The 19838-nt window shown below is 41.7% G+C and overlaps 2 protein-coding genes across 2 annotated transcripts in view; both read left to right on the forward strand.

The window, feature by feature from the left end:
• Saraf (store-operated calcium entry associated regulatory factor) overlaps positions 1-19838 on the forward strand; it is a 735200-nt gene that overhangs the window by 225041 nt on the left and 490321 nt on the right. The gene's annotated exons all lie outside the window — the stretch shown is intronic.
• Positions 1627-19621, forward strand: Ppp2cb (protein phosphatase 2 catalytic subunit beta). The gene is made up of 7 exons (XM_051182259.1): positions 1627-2064; positions 11469-11678; positions 12563-12736; positions 14701-14790; positions 14947-15108; positions 17092-17210; positions 18952-19621. Exons 1-7 carry the CDS (start codon positions 1963-1965, stop codon positions 19022-19024), a joined length of 930 nt encoding a protein of 309 aa, XP_051038216.1. The 5' UTR covers positions 1627-1962; the 3' UTR covers positions 19025-19621.

A 19838-nucleotide genomic window follows, 5' to 3' on the forward strand; every position in this document is an offset into this window, starting at 1 on the left:
ACCTCACTCTGAGCTTTTCAGGCTTAGGCAAAGTCTTCCTCCTTGAAACCTGTGTGGCCTAAGCTCCTAAGACACTGCAATCATTGTTAGACACCCATTTTCTACACACGCACACGCACCCCTGACTTTGCCCTTCAGGCAACTTGAAAGGGATTTTCCTGGAAAGTTCAGGGTTCAGTTCAGATGACATCCTTTTGATGAATTCCTCAATCTTTCTCTAAAAGAAATAAGGAAATTGATATAATGCCGAACTACCATTTCAGCTTTGAGCCAGGTGTAGTAGGAGACAGGATTATTTCAAGGTCCGGTCTTACCCAGTCACAGAGCAAATAGCCTTGAATACAAGAAACCTGTCTTAAAGTCAAGGACTGCACAGATGGGGGCAGGAGGGGGACTGTTGCTTGCCCTACAAGCCTTGCAACCCGAGTGTGATCCAGACCCCACCTAAAGCTGGAGAACCCATTCCACTAAGTTGTTCTCTGACCTGCAAACGTGCCGTGGCACGAAGCACCCCTTCAGAACATTAAATAGATTGTATTTACTCTCCACAACTGATAAAGATTGTGCTTACTTATTTCAAGTGATGAGAAATGTTCTGCTTGAGGCGGCAAAACCAACTTAGGAACACTTGCCTTCTGACCAAGGGTGCTGTTTACCACCTGAATTCAGACAGAGGGAGGGGAGATGGTCATTTAGCACAGCTTTGCAAGGTCTCAGTGGCCAGCCCCTGCTATATAAAGAAATCAACAATTTCAACCAAAGTATAGTAGTTACAGCAAAGAATGTAAAGCCGGAATGGCCACAGATAATTAACAATCACTTTATGGGTTGGAGAGATTAACTAAGGTGTTAAGCATCTGAAGGTGGTGACACACATTTAGAACCCAGCACTCCTGAAGCATAGGCAGGAGGATCTCTTGAGTCTGAGGCCAGCCTGGTCTATAGCCACAGCTATACACAGAAATCCTGTATTGAAAGAGACATACACACTAGGTTAAAACGTTTACTACTCTTGCTGATACCCAAAGTTTAGTTCCTATCACCTACTTTGGGCAACACCACCCAACTCCAGCTCCAGGGGACCCAACACTCTACTGATTTCCCTAGGTACCTGCACACAAACGACTTAGATATAAATAAATCCTTTTTCAAAAATTAATTTGTCGCCGTGTGGTGATGCACGCCTTTAGGCTGAGGTAGGTGGATCTCTGAGTTCCAGGCAAGCCTGGTCTACAGAAGGAGTTCCAGGACAGGCTCCAAAGCAACACAGAAACCCTGACCTGGGGGTGGGGGAGAGTATTTTATCTTTCTGATGCTGATGCAGACAAGAAAGGGTCCGAGATTTGGGGCCTCTCAACCAATCAGTGCTAAGAGTGGAAATTAACTCGATACCTATCTAGTGCCTGTTCTAGAACTGTAATGCTGGGAAAGCCCAAGCTTCCCAGTTCCCCAGTGTAGAGAAGGGTCCAAGGCAGCAGCCTGATTCTCAGAGGGCGGAGCGGGAATGATGCTGGCCAGGGAACCCCTGGGACCGTTTCTCCGCCGAGCCGCGCGAGGGCGCTGCTCGTGCTCCGAGCCCGGCGGCCCCGCCCACTCTCCTTTTCCCGGCGGAAATGCCGGGGCGATGACGGAAACCCGGAGGGAGGGAAGAGAAAGAGCCAGAGAACCCGGGCCAGAGCGCGGAGAGGCCTGCGGACGGCGGCGGAGGCAGAGGGCGGACGCCGTCGGGCAGGAGCCTCGCCCGAGCCGCGCCGCGCTGCGCGCTCCGAGCCGTGTGCCCTTGGCCGCGCCCCGGGGCGCGTGGCCGGGGCCGGGCGGGGCGGGGCGGGAGCTCCCGGAGGCCGCGGCCCGCAGCTGCCCGCTGGGCTTGGGCGGGGCGCGGGCTGCGCGCTCCGCGGCTCGGTGGTCCCGCCGGGGGCCGGCGGCGGCGGGGGAGGCGGCGGGGACGCGCGGCTCGCCGCCATGGACGACAAGGCGTTCACCAAGGAGCTGGACCAGTGGGTGGAGCAGCTGAACGAGTGTAAGCAGCTGAACGAGAACCAAGTGCGGACTCTGTGCGAGAAGGTAGGCGGCCCGCCGCGGAGGCGCGCGCGGGGAAACGGGCCCTGGCCCCGCCTGGAGTGCGGGGTGGGGTGCGGGGATCCACCCCTCGCCCTCCCCCAGAAGATCAGGCAGCTGCAGCCCGCTAAAGACACGGACGACTCTCCAGAAAGTCGTTAGCACTGAGCCCTGGGTAGCCGTGGGATTGTTCGTGGGTGATCGAGGCGGGGGAGGGGGGCTCCGAAAACCACGGGGTGCATGAAGCTTTTGTTTGCACACTAGTGAGCGTGATGGCAAGTAGCCCTTCAGCCCGGCTCACTTCGGTGAAGGCAGGTGGTGGCTGTGGTCTTTCTTGGTGGTGAGTGGCTCTTGGGAGGGATGATTTCTTTTTCAGGGAGAAGGCAGCAGGTGTTGAGTTTGGAATCCGTGTTTACTGGCAGAGAGAACTGGGATGTGTGCTATTTATAAACTCCCACATTACAGAAAGTTAAACTTCCATTTTTACCGCGTGTAACCCCCCCCCCCACACACACACACCCTAAGACCTTGCAGGTGATTAGGGAAGAAAACCCCTTCTTGATCGTGTTTTCGTAGCTTTCAGAAACCTGATTCCACTGATTTATTAACCGCTGGGGTTTGTTAAAGTCTGTTTTTTCACTCTTTTATTTTATGGACTAAATCATTTCCCTGTATATTCCTGTTAAAGAATCCCACAAAAGAGTAAAGGAGTTTATTATTTCACTCGTTAATCTATACATTTTCTTAGAAGTCGGGATACTACCAAAGAATTGTGTCCATCTTATTTGTAAACACTCTTTGCTTAGGGGTGGGGAGCAATAAGCTGTTCAGTGTTTTCAAAAGTTCAGTGTTGTACGTATTGAATGTTTGTTTAGCACAGGAGAGCGTCTTTCCTCAAGTAGGACTGTGGAGAAAATGTTGTTTCCCTCAATGAAACTGTTTGCTGCTAGCCTCAGCTTTTATTTTTCTTGTGTGCTAACCTGTAATTTCATGTCTCAAAATTAACCCTTTAGATGCTCTTTCTCAGCATCACTGAGCTGTCCAGTTTGGAAATTGGCTGAGTCAGATCAGGGTTCCCCTTGCAGAAGGTTGTTCTGCTGCTGTGAAGTGTCAGGCTTGAGTCTTAAACTTTCAGGAGGCTTCCTGAATCTGTTCAAAAAAAAGGGGGCGGGGGTATAGGGGTCGTTTAGTTTTTCTTTTAACCTCGGCTTCTAAATAAGCTGGATTACCAGACCACAGCACCATGTAGTGTATTTAAGCTGACATCTGGGGCTGAGTGAGTAGATACTCTTTGTAGATCTCCACTAATTCATATTATCACCCATCCCTTCATCCTCTAACCCAAAAGGATGGAGTTGTTGGTAGGAAAGGTTTCTTCACAGCCCCCTGCCACCATCTGTGGTGGTGGTTGATGGGTGTGTTTTCTTTAGTCACATCACCATGCTTAATTAGCCCATCAAATTTTTTAGTGGTATGCTTTTTTAGATTTTGTTGGACATAGCGCTCTGTAGGAAGTAAGAAGATGGTTTTTCCCATAGAAATTAAATTACTATCTTAATTGGGCTTGTTTGCAATGAAGCAGCTAAAATCAGAACCAGAGTGTTCCTGTTAAGGCCCTGTATGGGGTAATGGTGGTCAAGCTTATCCCAGTGTAGATGGGTAAATAGTTTCCACAGTGCCAACACAGAGACCAGTCTGCCTTCTGAAGGGAATGGCTGTCGCTCACCTAAGTTAGCAACGCAGAGTCTGAAGATAATTGTGAGACTGACTCCTGTGTGGGCATAAATACTGCTTCTGGGACTCCTTCATTCGATGGCAGTGTGCTTTTAAAGATGGTGTGCCGGGGGAGCTGGTCTGGCCTGGCCAGAATGTTCTGTGACTAGAACTATATTTAACTCTCGTCTTGGGAAGAGTAAAAAAAACGGTTTGACCTGTCAAGCTCTATTTTATAACTGAAGAATGTTTGTGATGATAATCCATGGGGGACTGGGGGGAGAGTCAGCAGAGAGGGAGGTGATCTGCTTCCTGTTTTGACAGACTTGCCTGTTTTAATCTTTAATCAGAAAACCTGAGGCTAATATCGAAGTAACGTGTAAATTCTAGGTAGGGCTGGGGAGATGGCTCTGAGTTAAAAGCTAGGCTCACAACCAAAAGCCTTGCCATAAGCAGACATTGAAGGTTTAAGTTCATACTGTGAAAGCACACACCTCAAGCAGAATGGTCACGAAGAACAGGCGATCATAGAGAGCATGTGAAGTGAGATGATCAATTACTCTCTTTGGCAGATACAGCTTTAAACAAAAATAAAGGTGGTTATAACTGGGTGTAGTGGCACACACCTTTAGTTCCAGTGCTCTAGAGGTATAGGCAGATGGATGTCTGTGAGTAGAGGCCAGCTTGATCTCTGTAATGACTTCCAAGACAGCCAGGCTACATGGAACAGACCTTGTCTCCCAGCCAAAACACAAAAAAACACAGATGGTTTTCAGCGCTAAAAACCCAAGTGGCTACATAGTAAGTTTCAGGACAGCCAAGCCTACATAGTGAAACCCTACTTCAAGAAACAAAAACAAAAGAGACAAACAAAAAGGCCTAACTGATATGTTCATTTAACTTCATTTTGTACTGGGGTCGGGGGCCTCAGTACATAGTTCTGGCTAACCTGAAACTCCCCAGGATTGACCTCAGACCTCCAGGGTTCCACCCGCCTCTGCCTCCCTGAGCACTGAGATGACAGGCGTGAGACACTGTCCCCTGTGATAAACTTATTTTACAGTTTTATGTGAACAGGATTAATGCTGGCCTTGGTGGTCCATTGATAAAGTTTGAAACACAGGGATATAGAACATGTTTCTGGCTACATGAAAGAATGGCCTGGTTACAGTAAGATGAGCTCCAGTGTGCTCCCATCTAAGCCACCCTGTCCTTAGACTGACAGGTGAAGAAATTAAACATGAGAATAGCTTAAACTAGTTACTAGAAAGTGGACTTTGTAAATCAGTGATGTGTAAAATATATCTAGGTTGATAAAGATTTTTACATTATAAAATTTGTTTTCATTGAATAGTTTTATATTCACTATATATATATGAAACTTTTGTTCAAATTTTCCCTTTTTTTTTTTTTTTTTTTTTTTTTTTTTTTGGTATTGCTACAGGTTAGTTATGTAGTGCCAGGAACCAAACAGACTATATAGCTTATCACGAGGCAGTTTGATTGGCTTGGCTTGGTAAATGAAACCAAATATGCCTGAAAGAGAATAGTATTGGAATCACAAGAAATTCGAATGTATGTTAAAGAGAAATTTTTAGTTGTTTTGAATTGACTTTCTTTTACGTTCCTTAGTAATGAAATATAAAGCCTAAGTTGTTGAAAATAACTGAGGGCTGGAGAGATGGCTCGGTAGTTAAGAGCACTGGCTGCTCTTGCAGAGGACTACTGGGCTTTATTCCCAAAACCCGTGTGTCAGCTCACAACTGTCTGTAACTCTGGTCCCAGGAGATCCAGTGCCCTCTTTGGGTACCAGGCACACATGTGGTACACAGACATGAAGGAAAAACACTCTAAACATGAAATAATATATCTAAAAAATTTAAGTAACATATGACAACCTTTTTTTTTCTTGTATACTAGTAGTGATCAAATGTTACTTTTCCTGAACATTACTTTTCAAGTCTGTTATTGTTGGTCATACTAACCTTAGAAAGGAGGTATGTATAGATCATTCCCTGTCTAAGGGAGAGCTCAAGGTTGGACTTGGTTTGTGTCTTTTGTAATCTATAATAATCTCTCATCCTTATTTTTTCTAAAAATTCATTTCATGGAAGTAGGGGTTTGTTGTGTGTACATATAGGCATGTTGTAGCTACGAGAAGTAAGGACAACTCACTGGAGTCACTTCCCATCACCATAGGGTCCCTGGGATCAAACTCAGGTTGCCTAGTGGCAAGGGCCTCTGCCCACATCTTTAAATTCTCTAATTGACTTTGTGACTGTATAAACATGCAGATGGTGCAGGCCTGTAGCCCTATTTCTGAAGTACTGCAGACAGGAGGCTGCTCAGAGAGTCGGAGGCCAGCCCAAAATAATGAGAATCCCATCTCAAAAATGACAAAATGCATGTTTTATTTTTTGTTTTAATGAAAGGGTTTTGTAATGGATGAGGTATGTGGCTTGTAAGAAAACATAAGTTTGATTTTGGACACCTCTGCCCCAAAATTTTTAATTTATTTTATTTTTAGTGCTAGAGGGCACAAGTCCCAGAATTACATTTCTCTGACTCCAAATTCAAGAGTTTAGAAAAATTGAGGGCTGGAGAGGTAGCTCATGGGTAAGAGCTTATACTGCTTCTGTAGAGGGCCCAGATTCAGTTCCTAGCAGCCCACATGGTAGTTCAGAGACACCTGTAACCCTAGCTCCAAAGGAAGGCTCTGGCTCCCTCTTTGGACCTCCCAGGCACCTACACTCACATGCACATACCCACACATATACAAATAAAAAGTTTTTTAACGTTTAGTACAATAACTTAGAACACTCCACTTTTAATACTATCTGTAACATTCAGTAATGTACAGGAAGGATTCTGAGAACTCCCTAGAAGTTACTACAATTACATTTCATTTTTTTCCTATAATTGGAAAAGAGTACAAATTAGGACCAGTCAAGGTAGAAGGAAGATGCAAGGCAGAGTGAATGTTGATGCATTTGCCTCAGGCACATGTCAGTGCTGATGAGCTGTATGGTGAGCATAGCTGTACTTGGAAAACACAGTTGTGCTTTGTGAACTTGTTAACAGCTGTGCATGGACCATTCACAAGCTTCAAAGGATGTGACATCATTTGTCATTAATCATGATTTAAAAAAGAAACAGTGGTGGTTCACATAATTTACAGACTAGCAGTAAAAAAAAAATGTTTTTGAATTGCTCCCAAAATACTGATGGGTCTGGGAGATAGGTCAATGGGCAAAGTACTTGTTATGAGGTTCTGAGTTTAGACCCTAATACCCATTTAAAGGGTGGACATGGGGGGCTGGAGATAAACCCTGAGCAGCTTGGCTGGCTAGCCAATGTAGCCTGATAGGTGGGTTCCAGGTTCAGTGAGACCTTATCTGAAAAACTAAGAATAATAGAGGACACCTAGTGTCAATCTCTGATCTCCACACTTACCTGTGCTCATTCAAATATACTGTAGCACCTAACTCAGTTTACATGCATGCATGCATGTGCACAAATGGCATTTGAATGTGTGCCACTGTAAGTGGGTCCCTTGAGTAGAACTCAGGTCACTTTTGCCCATCTGTTACTGGTAGCTGACATTCAAACCATCTGTTGAAGGCCTAATGTTAACCATGGATATGGAAATACATGTATTAGAATTGTGTCAAATGAGTGTCACATGCGGTTCACACCTTTAGTCCCAGCACTTGGGAGGCAGAGGCAGGCGAATCTCTTCAAGACCAACCTGATCTATGGAGCGAGTTCTAGGACACAGAAACCCTATCTCAAAAAAAAAAAAAAAAATTCTGCTAAACAAGAAAGAACTGCTTACATTTGAGAGAAATAATTGAGGATAACTGAGATTTGCTGGTTTTCTGACCTTACCAGTCACAGGAGTGTTCACATCCAGTTTCAGAAATTCTCCTCAATTTTTAAAGACAGAAATGTAATATTCAGTCTCTGAAAGTTACTTCTTCCAATTGTACAATTTAGTAGTTTCATGGTTCATAGCATGTATCAGTATGTCATTCCTTTTAATGGCAGGATAAAAATCCTTTGTGTGGATAGAGGAGGGTGGTTGCTTATATATAGTTACTACTGTTTGAAATTTGTTTTGAAATTTTAAATGTTACATTTTTAGCCACACATGGTAGTATACACCTGTATCTCTGCATCCAGAAGGCTGAGACAGGAGAATTGTGAGTTTAAGGTCAATATGGGACACATGAAACCATGTTTAAACAGAAGCAGAAAAGGTAATATTTTCAGCTTTAAAAAAAAAGTGGTTCATAACTTGCTTTTAGAAATGTCAACAACCATGGACTTAGCAGTTAAAGGCTGTGGCTATTCTACTAGAAGACCTAGGTTTAAGTCCCAACACCTACCTGGCAGCTCAACTATCTGTAGTTCCAATTTCAGGGGATCTTATGCCCTCTCCATGTCCTCAAGCACCAGGCACATACAGACATACATGCAGCAAAACAATCTGATTATGTGATAGTTTAAGCCTATGTAGAATGGAAGGTGTTTGTGCTGTTTTGTTTACATTAAAGGAGGACCAGAGGCTTAACATACTAAAACAGTTTTCATTATCTTGGTCTGTGTACACATCCATAACTTGCTTTTTTAAGAGTATATGATTTATTCTTAGTATGCCTTCAAAGCTAATGTTGCATGGCATATAGACACTTCAAAGGGTTAATTTTCTTGTTTTATCAGGGACGGGGCCGAATTGCTAGAGTGTTTGTCCTGCATGCACCTCATGTTGCAGACAGAAGGATCAGGGGTTTAAGGTTATTCTCAGTTATACAGTGAGTTGGAAGCTAGCCTGTCTATAATAAAACCAAACTCCAAAAAGAAGAAACAGTAAGTCATTTATGGGAAAGCCTGCTAACATTGAAGAGAGACAGGCGCCGGACGGGCTTACATTAACTGGGAAGTTTTGAGTTGGGCCTGTCTGGGTCAGCCTGGACTGGTCTTGCTGACTAGAGCTCCAGATCCTGCTGCTTTGGCCTCCCGAGTGCTGGGTATAGCAGGTTTGTGCTGCCATACTTGGCAGCCTTGTAAAATTTTCTAAATTGTTTTTAAATTGATTTTATTTGTATGCATGTTAGTGTTTAGCCTGTTTGTATGTCTGTGTGTGTCTAGTTCCTATCGAGGTCAGAAAAGACCCTTGGATTCCCCTACAACTGGAGTTACAGGTGGTTGTGAACCACCATGTAAATGCTGGAAACTGAGCCATCTCTTTAGCCCCACTGTAGACTGTTAGAACAACATGTAAGACTTTCAGGGATTGCCTGTTGTGTGGTTTGCTTTCTGTGAATTTGCCTAGAGAGTAAGAGATGAACACTGGCAGTTCATTCATGTGTCAAGGGGAAGACTGTGTGTAGCCAAAGGCAAGCATTATAGCCTTTGGGAAATATGTTATGGCAGTGAGCCACCTGTTGGCAGTAGGGGAGTGACAGGTTTGAGTGTACCCTTAGACCAAGAATACGGATGTAAAAATATAATTCTCCAGTGTTTTTACTAGATTGAATAACTGCATCAGTTTAGGATGCCTGCCTGCCTTGTTGTGTTTGTTAAGGTTGCACATGTGAAACACACACAAGTAATTTCAGTAATGTGCTAACGAGAATATACTTGTCACACCACTAAAAATCAACCCTCAGAAATGATTGGGAAAGAAGAAATAAAAACCAGCTATTTTTACTTTATCCAATGCAAAGATTGGACTCTGCTTAAAGAGGAAGGCCTCTAGATCCTGGTCTAAAGGGGTATAAAGACCTTAGGTCGCATATTACATTAGCACTGTGAAGGGAGCCTTTGCTTCCTTTCGTTCTAATCATAGGCTAGATGAGGAAAAGTCCCAGCTTACTGGGGAGTTGTGGATCTGATCTCAACAGCTTGAGTTGGAAGATTTGAATGAAAAGAATTTTGTAGAAATAAGAGGTTAGCTCTCCAGTCAGAATCAGTGGAAAACATTTAGAACACTGTACATGGGTGCTGTTGGGATAGAGTTGTCACTGCCTAGAGCTACTTCAAAATAAAAGGATGAAGGTGGAGATGTGGCTCATTGGGGACACACTTGTCTAGAATAGTCAATAACCAGCAAGGAGGAGGAAGCTGGGTATAACCAACTGGTTTAGGTCAGACTGAGGGTACAGTAACTGCTATTTTTACAGTGGTTTTTGTAATTGTTAAACTTGCATTTATTCATTTGTTGGAAGGTGCATGCCATAACATTAATGTAGAGGTGGGAAGACAATTTAAAGATGTCAGTTCTCTCCTTCCACTGTGTAAGTCTAGGGCATCAGATCATCATCAGGCTTCTGGAAGCGAGTGCTTGGACCCGCCAAGTCATCTCTCTCTCTCCCAATTTTTAGTCTTACTGCAATTTTTTCAAGTCAATATCCTAAGGCAGTATTTGGGTTACTACAGTAGAACATTGAGTTTCTAGAACGCAAGAATGGAGTTAATAGTCTTTATAGAAAATTGAACCATGTAAGGCAAGTGGCTCAGAAGGGAGTTTAAGGTAAGTTTAGTGTGGCTGGCAGTAATTTTACTCATCATTTACTAGTCTATCTGGTTGATAGTTGTGTAGCGGGAGTGATGCCGCTCTTGAAGGCCTCTGCTGACGGTGTCCTCGTTCTTACTGCACTGTGCTAGGGTTAGGATTCTTTGCTGCTTCCTGTGCTTAGTAATCCTGCACCAACGCTCAGGCTTGTCTTGCCTGTGTAGCTGTAAGTACTTTTTTCTGTGATGGGTAGCAGCAGTTTGGTGACAGCAAGATGGTTTTTCTGGTTGTAAAAGGTACTCTAGTTACTATCAGGTCTGATGCATTCTTGCAGAGTACTCAATAGTGGCTTGTTTCATTTTGTTTTTAAATGTGTTTTTTGTTTGTTTTTTTTTTTTTTTTTTTTTTTTTAAGATGATCACATGGTTTGTGACTTGACTTTTTCACTCTGGGTGTGAGGATAAGTGAAGTCATATATCACATGACCATTTGTTTCTGGCTTCTTTGACTTAAAGCATAGTATTTTGAAAATCACAGCAGTACCAGTGCATGTTTTTCTTTAATAGTTGGTCATCACTCTCAATCTGGTTGGGTATGCTATGCTATGTCAACTCATGACTTACTGGGCATTTGGGTATTTTGTACTTTTTTTTGGCAATTAACCGTTGTTGCACCTCCAGAGGACCCGAGTTCAGTATCCAGTGCTCTTGTCAGATGCCTCACAACCACCTGGAACCCCAGCTGCAAAGGATCTGATGTGGACACAAATAGAAGTAATGCTTGGATGGATGGTTGAAACATTTTCATTTTAGTTCCTACAAGCTTTACATAAGGATTCCAAGTTGTCTGCATCTTTGTAGACTTGTCATGGCTAGTCTTTGTTATTGTAGCCTAAGTCAGGGGGTGACTCTTTGTGGGATTTGGTTTGGTTTTCCAAGACAGGGTTTCTCTTTGCAACTCTGGCTTTCCTGGTACTTGCTCTGTAGACCAGGCTGGCCTTAAACTCAGAGATCCACCTGCCTCTACCTTTTGAGTGCTGGGATTAAAGGTGTGCACCATCACTGTCCGGTCAGGTTATTTTATTTTGACAAGGCATGCTTCAAAGTGGGTTTCCCCCAAATTTTCTTTCAGTAACTAAGAACTGAATCTTTTTAATTGTCGATTTTCCTTTTTCCAACAGGCTAAGGAAATTTTAACAAAAGAATCAAATGTACAAGAGGTTCGCTGTCCTGTTACTGTCTGTGGAGATGTGCATGGCCAATTCCATGACCTTATGGAGCTCTTCAGAATTGGTGGGAAATCACCAGATACAAACTATCTATTCATGGGTGACTACGTAGACAGAGGTTATTATTCTGTGGAGACTGTGACTCTTCTTGTAGCATTAAAGGTATGATTGGTGAAAATGGGGAAGGAGTAAGCTTCACATTAGGCTAAAGGCAAGAGTGTTAGTATTGTGTGTATCTTCTGTTTAAAATTTCTGGTCTGTTCAGCTTAAATAACAGTTGGCTTTACATCTTTTAAAGAGAGATAAAAATGCATTAAACTTGTATCCACTTCTGATAAATGTGTAACTCATTTGGGTTATCCAAGAACTCTGAATTACATTTAATTACTTACCACTGTTCATATGGAATCATTAAGCAATTCTGTAATTCATGCCACAAAAGGTCTGTTGTTCCTTGCCTTCCTGTTTTTACAGTCCTACACTCAGCCCTTCACACTCTGTGTCCGAAATCTGGTTCTTTCATCCACCTGCCTTATTCTGCCAGATGAAATCTTCCCATTTAGCTTGTGTGTGTTCTGTCTGTGGCTTCCCTATTCCCAAAGTCTTCCTTAATTACTTACAGTCAATAGAGCCAAACTCTGGCTCTCCTCTGTACTCTGGTCTGAATTGACTGACCTACTTGTAATTCATAGCAAAAACTTGTCACCTCAAAGAATATTTGTATTCATCGTTCTAGGCTATCCAATTCTTTATCCAGTTTCCCCACAAGATTACTCAGCTACTTCCTCCTTGAGCCTCGTGCCCCGGCTCAACAAATGCTCGGGGTTTTTGGATCTTAGAAAATTTCTAAGCATATTCTTAGACCCAAGTCTAAGCATAAAACCCACTTGTTTCATGTGTATCTTACATACCTGCCCTTAATGTTAACAGTAAATTTACAAATGGACAAAAGAACTATTTAAAGAAGTGACGTTGTGGTTAAAACTAACACAATACTGGTGAGATATGATTATACCATGGGTTTTTTTTTTTTCCTTTTCTTGCAGGTGCGCTATCCAGAGCGTATTACAATATTGCGAGGAAATCATGAAAGCCGACAGATCACCCAAGTCTACGGCTTTTATGATGAATGTCTCCGAAAGTATGGAAATGCCAACGTGTGGAAATACTTTACAGATCTCTTTGATTATCTCCCACTTACAGCTTTAGTAGATGGACAGGTGTGTTTGTGCGTGTATAACTATGTCTTACAGAAGGAGGTTAAACGTGAGAAAATGTTTTCTATCAGGAACTCGGGATCGGTATTTATAAGATATAAAAGTTTCTGGCTTTGTTGTTTGTACAGTGCTGGGAGGGGGGGTCAAACCTGGTGTGTGGTGATGCCCTGCCATTGAGCCACAGACCCATGGTTTGGTTAGTCTGTTGTTGATGGTGGTTTTTTGGAGGAATGAGGGGAGTTGTATATTCGTGTTTTGGAGACAACCCACTAAGAGGCCCAGGCTTAGACTTAGTGTACCCAGCACAGCTTGATACTGTAATTCTCTTAGACTCCCAAGTTACAGGGACACCAGACCCTGCTTTCCCTGGTCCATAAGCCTTCTGGCCAAAGAAGATACATGCCAGTGTGAGGATAGTGTAAATTAATGCCTATGTCTATGGATGTATAATTAGTAACATAAAATGCTTTTCGAAACTGTGTCCATATTATGCTGTTTCCTGCTTATCAGTAACTTTTCGTTCCTATGTGTTTTTGTCTCCCTTTCTCTTCCTGTCTCTCCCTCTCCCCTCTAACTCCCTTTTTCTCTATCACAGGCTTTCTCTGTGTAGCCTTGCCTATCCTGGAACTCACCATGTAGACCAAGCTGGCCTTGAATTTATAGAGATCCACCTGCCTCTGCCTCCTGAGCGCTGGGATTAAAGGTGTGCACTACCACCACCTGGCAATTCCTATGTATTTTCATAGGAATCGTGTTGTGTATCTTTTTTTATATATGTATTGATGCATATATAAGACATTAATCAGGCTTCCTATTTCCATGTTAGAGGCTTCATGGTAAGCTGATTCAGCTCCATATATAAAACATACAAGACTCTGCAGTGTGTAAATGGGAAAAGCCAGTGTCCTTGAAGGTGTAATGGATACTCTGGCTTGCTGGATTAGATATAATTTTGATTATAACAGTCCACATTTTCCTAGCCACGGTTTTGGAAACTGTGATAATTAAAATGACAATACTTTGCCTATATTTGCTAAATTGAATGAAAGCGTGAATTTATTAGGTGTTATATTTTAATTTAAAATTTTCAAGCAATGGTCTTTATTGACCTTAAAGTAATGAACTATTTTTAAAAAGATAGTGTTAATAGTAGTAATAGTGTATGATTTTGAAACTTGATACATACATTGGTAGAACTCTTATGTAATTATCACAACAAATTCCCAAAAGTTATCCCCTCACCTCTATTAAATGTGCTCCTACAAACATATGCACATAAAAAGTAATTGAAGATGATAAACTGTTTGGAGAAAATAACCTGCAAATGTGTTAATGTACTCAAGAGATCTCAGGAAAACCAAAAACCTATTGGAATCAGTAGGATGACAGTGGAATCCCAGCACTTGGGAGGCAGAGGCAGGCAGATCTCAGGGAATTCTAGGCCAGCCTGATCTGTAGCCTGGTTCCAGGACAGCCAGGACTATTACACAGAGAAACCCTATCTCCAACCCCCCACAAAAAAAAATAACAAAAAAAAAAAAAAATTTTTATATATCAGAAATTAGTGACAGATGATGAGGGTGAGGATCTTATTTATCAGCAGCACTGAATAAAAAACTCAGTGATGGAAGCCAGGCATTGGTGACACACACTTTTAATATCAGCTCAGCACTCGGGAGGCAGAGGCAAACGGATCTCTGTGAGTTCGAGGCCAGCCTAGTCTACAGAGCTAGTTCCAGGACAGGCTCCAAAACAATTCAGAGAAACCCTGTATTGGGGGGAGGGGGACTTAGTGGTAGAGCCTACAAAAGGCCCTCAGACCCCCCCCCCCCCCCAGTACCAGGAGGAGAGAAAAGGAAAATCCCTGCACTCTGGTAATGTAGAGGCTACTGCTGGTCATAGCAGTATAAAAACTGCAGTCATAGCAACTATAAAAACAAAATATTTTCTTCTCAATTTATAAACAGATATTCTGCCTCCATGGTGGCCTCTCTCCATCCATAGATACACTGGATCATATAAGAGCCCTGGATCGTTTACAAGAAGTTCCGCATGAGGTAAATTTGGCAGTTTTGATTTTAACAAAAAATATATATATATATATATAAATATATATGTATATATATATATATATTTATATATATAGCCACATGTGGTAAGATTAAAACATAACTACTAATAATTCCTAATGCATATCTATTCTCCTTGACCAGGGCCCAATGTGTGATCTCTTATGGTCAGATCCAGATGACCGTGGCGGATGGGGCATTTCACCACGTGGTGCTGGCTACACCTTTGGACAAGATATTTCTGAAACATTTAACCATGCCAACGGTCTCACACTGGTGTCTCGCGCTCACCAGCTTGTGATGGAAGTAAGTACTTTTCCTGCAGAATTACCTTTATCTCATGGTATATGCATCTGTAATGGGGCTTCATGACTTAGGATGTAAGAACCATATCCTCACTGAGGAGGAATCTTAATTTACTTTTGGAAGTAAGAAAGCTGCTAACTCCCCAGAGCAAAATTATTCACGTTTTAAATTGAGACATAAAAGTTGTGAAAATAATACAAGTTGTTTTATATTCCTTGCTCCATTCTCAAATATATATATATATATATATATATATATATATATATATATATATATAATATATTTGTTTTCTCATTCTCCTCTCTTCCCACACTTTACTTCCTTCTGATGTTTCAATAGCCCTGACAAATGCTCCTTATCCCCAAATCTCCATGTATTTTTTCCTAAGCCCTCATCTGTTGTAACCAGTGTTTCAGTCAGAATGTTTCCATTGGTATTCTCTTACTTGAGTCAGATTATTATAACAAAGTTTAATTTTTGCAGTGTGTATAACAATCCAGGTTACAACTAATTCTTCAGATTTTCATTATGTGATCTTGATGGTTTGAAATGACCAAAGTTTTGTTTTATGAAATGGCTTTCTAAATCTGGCCAGGGTGAGTGCTTCTATTATTTGGGAGGCCAAAGCAGGGAGGTCTAGAATATATAAGGAGACACTCTTAAATAAAGTCCCCTTGGGAGGAGCTGGAGAGATGGTTCAGCAGCTAAGAGTGCACACTGTTCTCCCAGAGACTCCTCACTAGAGACTTGACTAATTTTCCTTATGATTATGGAATTATTACATACATGCTTGAGCTGCATGCTGTCGAGTGATGTGTCCTTGGTGTGTTATATCGGGGAGGTTTGAAACCTGTGCCGCTACTGGTTTTAAAAAGTAGCCACTTAGTTGAGGTGGTAGTTGCAGCAGCTCCTGTTGTTAGCATTGTCACTGCTAACAGAACAAAAGAGAACGTAACCCCTCTAAACCAGCAAGGAATGGCTTTAAGAGGGTGGGAGCAATGCTGAGTGTGTGGTGGCACACGCCTTTAATCCCAGTGCTTGGGAGGCAGAGGCAGCAGATCTCTTGTGACAGGCCCTAAAGCAATACAGAGAAGCCCTGTCTCGAACCCCCTCTCCCCCCCCCCCCAAAAAAAAAGAGGGTAGAAACAAACTTCAGCCCAGAACAGTCAAGGAGCAACATAGGAGTGATTAAGAGCATATCCATGTAGTGCCATTAAAAACCTCATTATAGTTATATAATCATAAATGTCAATGATGACTGGATTTATTTTAAGTATAATGATTAACAGTTACTTTCCGGAAAGTCAGAGACTTTGAAATTAGAAGATAATCAAATTTCAGTTATTATGAAACAAAACTAAAATATACTTAAAACATTACAAATTAAAAGGTGGAAATGGTATGTTGTGGATCAAGTAGATAATTACTAAACATAGTCTGTGATGTGAGTGAGGGGGTCTGGTGCAGGTGACCATTAGATTATCCAGGCCATTACTGATGAGCATTGGCTCAGCTCTCCAGGAGAGCTTACCCAAGTTGCCATTTGCCATACTAGCTTCAAGATTTCTGTAGTAAACTTTGGAAGCCAGGCGCTTTCTATCATGTCTCTGTACTTGAGACCCTAAGGCAATTGTAAATTTGAGACTACTGTGACTGAAATAGCAAAATTATTTAAAAAAAAAAAAAAAAAAAGGAAATGCAGTCATGTGATGTGCAATAAATAAAGCACTTGGCAGAGTTTATGAGGGAAAATGGGGAGATTACCATCTATGTCTGAGAAGTTCAGTGTATACCCTCAGCTAAGATCTTAAGTGGTTACTGAGATGTATATAGACCTAATAATTGTCCAGTATTCTGAGCAAGTGCAGAAACTGTTGATCACAGGAGGTAACATGACTCCGTAGCCACACAAGTACTTAGGATTTGAGTTCTGTGTCAAGATTGAATTTTATAATGAAACAATGACCTTTCTTACTGTTGCAGGGATATAACTGGTGCCATGATCGGAATGTGGTTACCATTTTTAGTGCACCCAATTACTGCTACCGCTGTGGAAACCAGGCTGCTATCATGGAATTAGATGACACTTTAAAATATTCTTTGTAAGTAACTGTACATTTTAATTATATGTAATTGCTTTTAGAGGGAGCTGCTGAAAAACAGTTAGGGGCTGGGAAGACGGTTCAGCAGCTCTGAGGCCTTGCTACAGTCATGAAGACTGGAGTTCAGATCCCACAAAGACCCGACACCCTCTTCTGGCCTGTATAGATACATGTACATGTGTGCAGAGTCATATACACATATGCATGCATGAATAAAAATAGTCTTAGAATGAAAACCATGAAAGGTTTTCCCAGACATTTAACTGTAAAAATTGTTTTCTTTTGATGTGCTGGGCATGCAACCATGGCCTCATACATGCCAGTGCATTACTATGCCACTGAGCTACATACAGTCCAGAAAAAGGTTTTAATTATTTATAGTTCATTGGAATTTTCCCAAGAGCTTACAGGTAATGGAAAAATATTTAACCTAAGAGAACCTTAAGCCTGGTATGGTAGTACACATACTTAATCCTAACTTTTGGGAGGCAGAACTTGAGACCAGTCTGGTCTAAGCAGTGAGTTCCAGGACAGTTGGAACTACACACAAATACCCTGTCGCAGAAAAAACAAACAAATGAACAAGAACCCAGACAAGCACAGAAACCTGTCCATTATAACTACTCAAGGCTTGCATCCCTCCCCTTATTCACACATTACTCTAACAAAATCTACTCTAGGGTATGCGAGAGATGGTTTGGTGGTTAAGAGCACAGGCTGCTTTCAGATGACACAAGTTTAATTCCCAGCACCTACATGGCTGCTCATAGCCATCTGTAATTCCAATTCTAAGGTTCCCTCTTCTGACATTTTTGAGCACTGGCAGCACAGGATTATTATTTTAAAAGAAGCTTAAAGTAATAAAACATGTTCTACTGGGGTTGTGGCCCCATGGGCCACAATGATGGGTTTGAGGCCAGTACTGTATGAATGGCCTTGGTGATATGCATCTGTGATCCCAATACTCAGGGTTCAAGGCCAACCTGGGATACATGAGACCTTATTTCAAAACAAAATTGTAAATAAATAAAACATGTGCTATATATGACACATGTTTGCCTATGATCCCAACACTTACAACACAAAGTAGAGACAGGGAGATCAGGAGTTCAGAGTGGGCCTTTACTGTGAGTTTGGGGCCACTCTAGGCTACATGAAACTTTGTCAACAAAAGCAACAGAAATTGAAAATAAATAAAATACTTATCCCTGACAGTTATGAAGGTAAACCAGTACCTATGGTTTACATCCTTTCAGGACTGCTTGGAGAAGGAAGCTACAAATGGGATTAATCCCAAGATCACAGATTTGACTCAGATATGAAAATGGACCCCCCTCAAAACAAAGAAAGAAACTGATAACAGACAGAAAAGGCACTTGATAAAATTCAGTGTAATTTATATAAAATCAGCAAGCTCTACACAGAAGGAAACGTCTGTGGCTGAAGACAGATAAATACTCACCCTGATTTACCCACATGATGGTGAGAAACAGCACTGATCCTAAGGCCCTTCAACTGATATTAGTGTCTGTTAGAGTCTTTTCTGCCAGGCGCTAACAGCCATGTTGTTTAAATTTTCACCACAGCTCTGTTAAGTAATACGATTGATCACCTGTAGTGATGTGCTCAGGGTTATTCCAGCCACATGGAATGTAGTAGTAGCAGAATACGGAAGGGATAGCTATGTCTAGTGAGTATCTTAGTGGCTTACTTGCTGATTGAATTTCTTTGTCATTTATAGTCTTCAGTTTGACCCAGCACCTCGTCGTGGAGAGCCTCATGTGACCCGGCGTACCCCAGACTACTTCTTATAAATTCCTCTCCAGGACCTTTCTTTGTATGTGGAAGTATACCTGGCTTTTTAAAATATATATACATATATATATTTAAAAACAACAGTTATCTATGTGTTTCTGTAACAAATTGTGATATGTCTTGACATTAAACTACATCATGGACCAAATGTGCCATACTAATGATGAGCGTTTAGCACAATTTGAGACTGAACGTACTACACTGTGTTCTAGATCAGTCTGCCTGCTGTGTTGTAAGAACCATTCTTCCTGGCTGGTTAAGCAAAAAGGGGTCACTGACTGCTTCATCTCCTTTGCACTTGGAAATTTAGTTAACAGTGTTTAACTGGCATGGATTAATAGAGTCGGAGTTTTATTTTTAAGATTTCACAACCTGACTTCCACTTAATTCATTACCCTTTATTTTATTGAAATGTGTACCTAACTGAAGAAGAGATTCTTGGGAGTATGTTGTCATAACATTAAAGAGATTTCCTTTCATTTAAACTAAATTACTGTTTGATGTTGATCTGCATTATTTCTGTATATTTGTCATGACAGTGCTTGCATCCTATTTGGTGTACTGAACAAATAAACTTTCCAATTTAAACAAAAACATGTGAGCTGTGGTATGCATTAAAGGGAAGAATCACCATTTTAAAACAATGCAAACACTTGACGATGGTTGGTTGTTTTTCATTTACTTTGACTTTTGAAATGGTCTTGTATAGTCCCAAATGACCTTGAACTCCTTGGTTCTCCTGGCTCTACCTCCCAAGGATTACAGGTGTAGGACAGATATGTAATAAAAATGAGCAACTGTACTGACAGGGTT

Source organism: Phodopus roborovskii, unplaced genomic scaffold, assembly GCF_943737965.1.
Source record: "Phodopus roborovskii unplaced genomic scaffold, PHOROB, whole genome shotgun sequence".
NCBI classification, from domain to species: domain Eukaryota; kingdom Metazoa; phylum Chordata; class Mammalia; order Rodentia; family Cricetidae; genus Phodopus; species Phodopus roborovskii.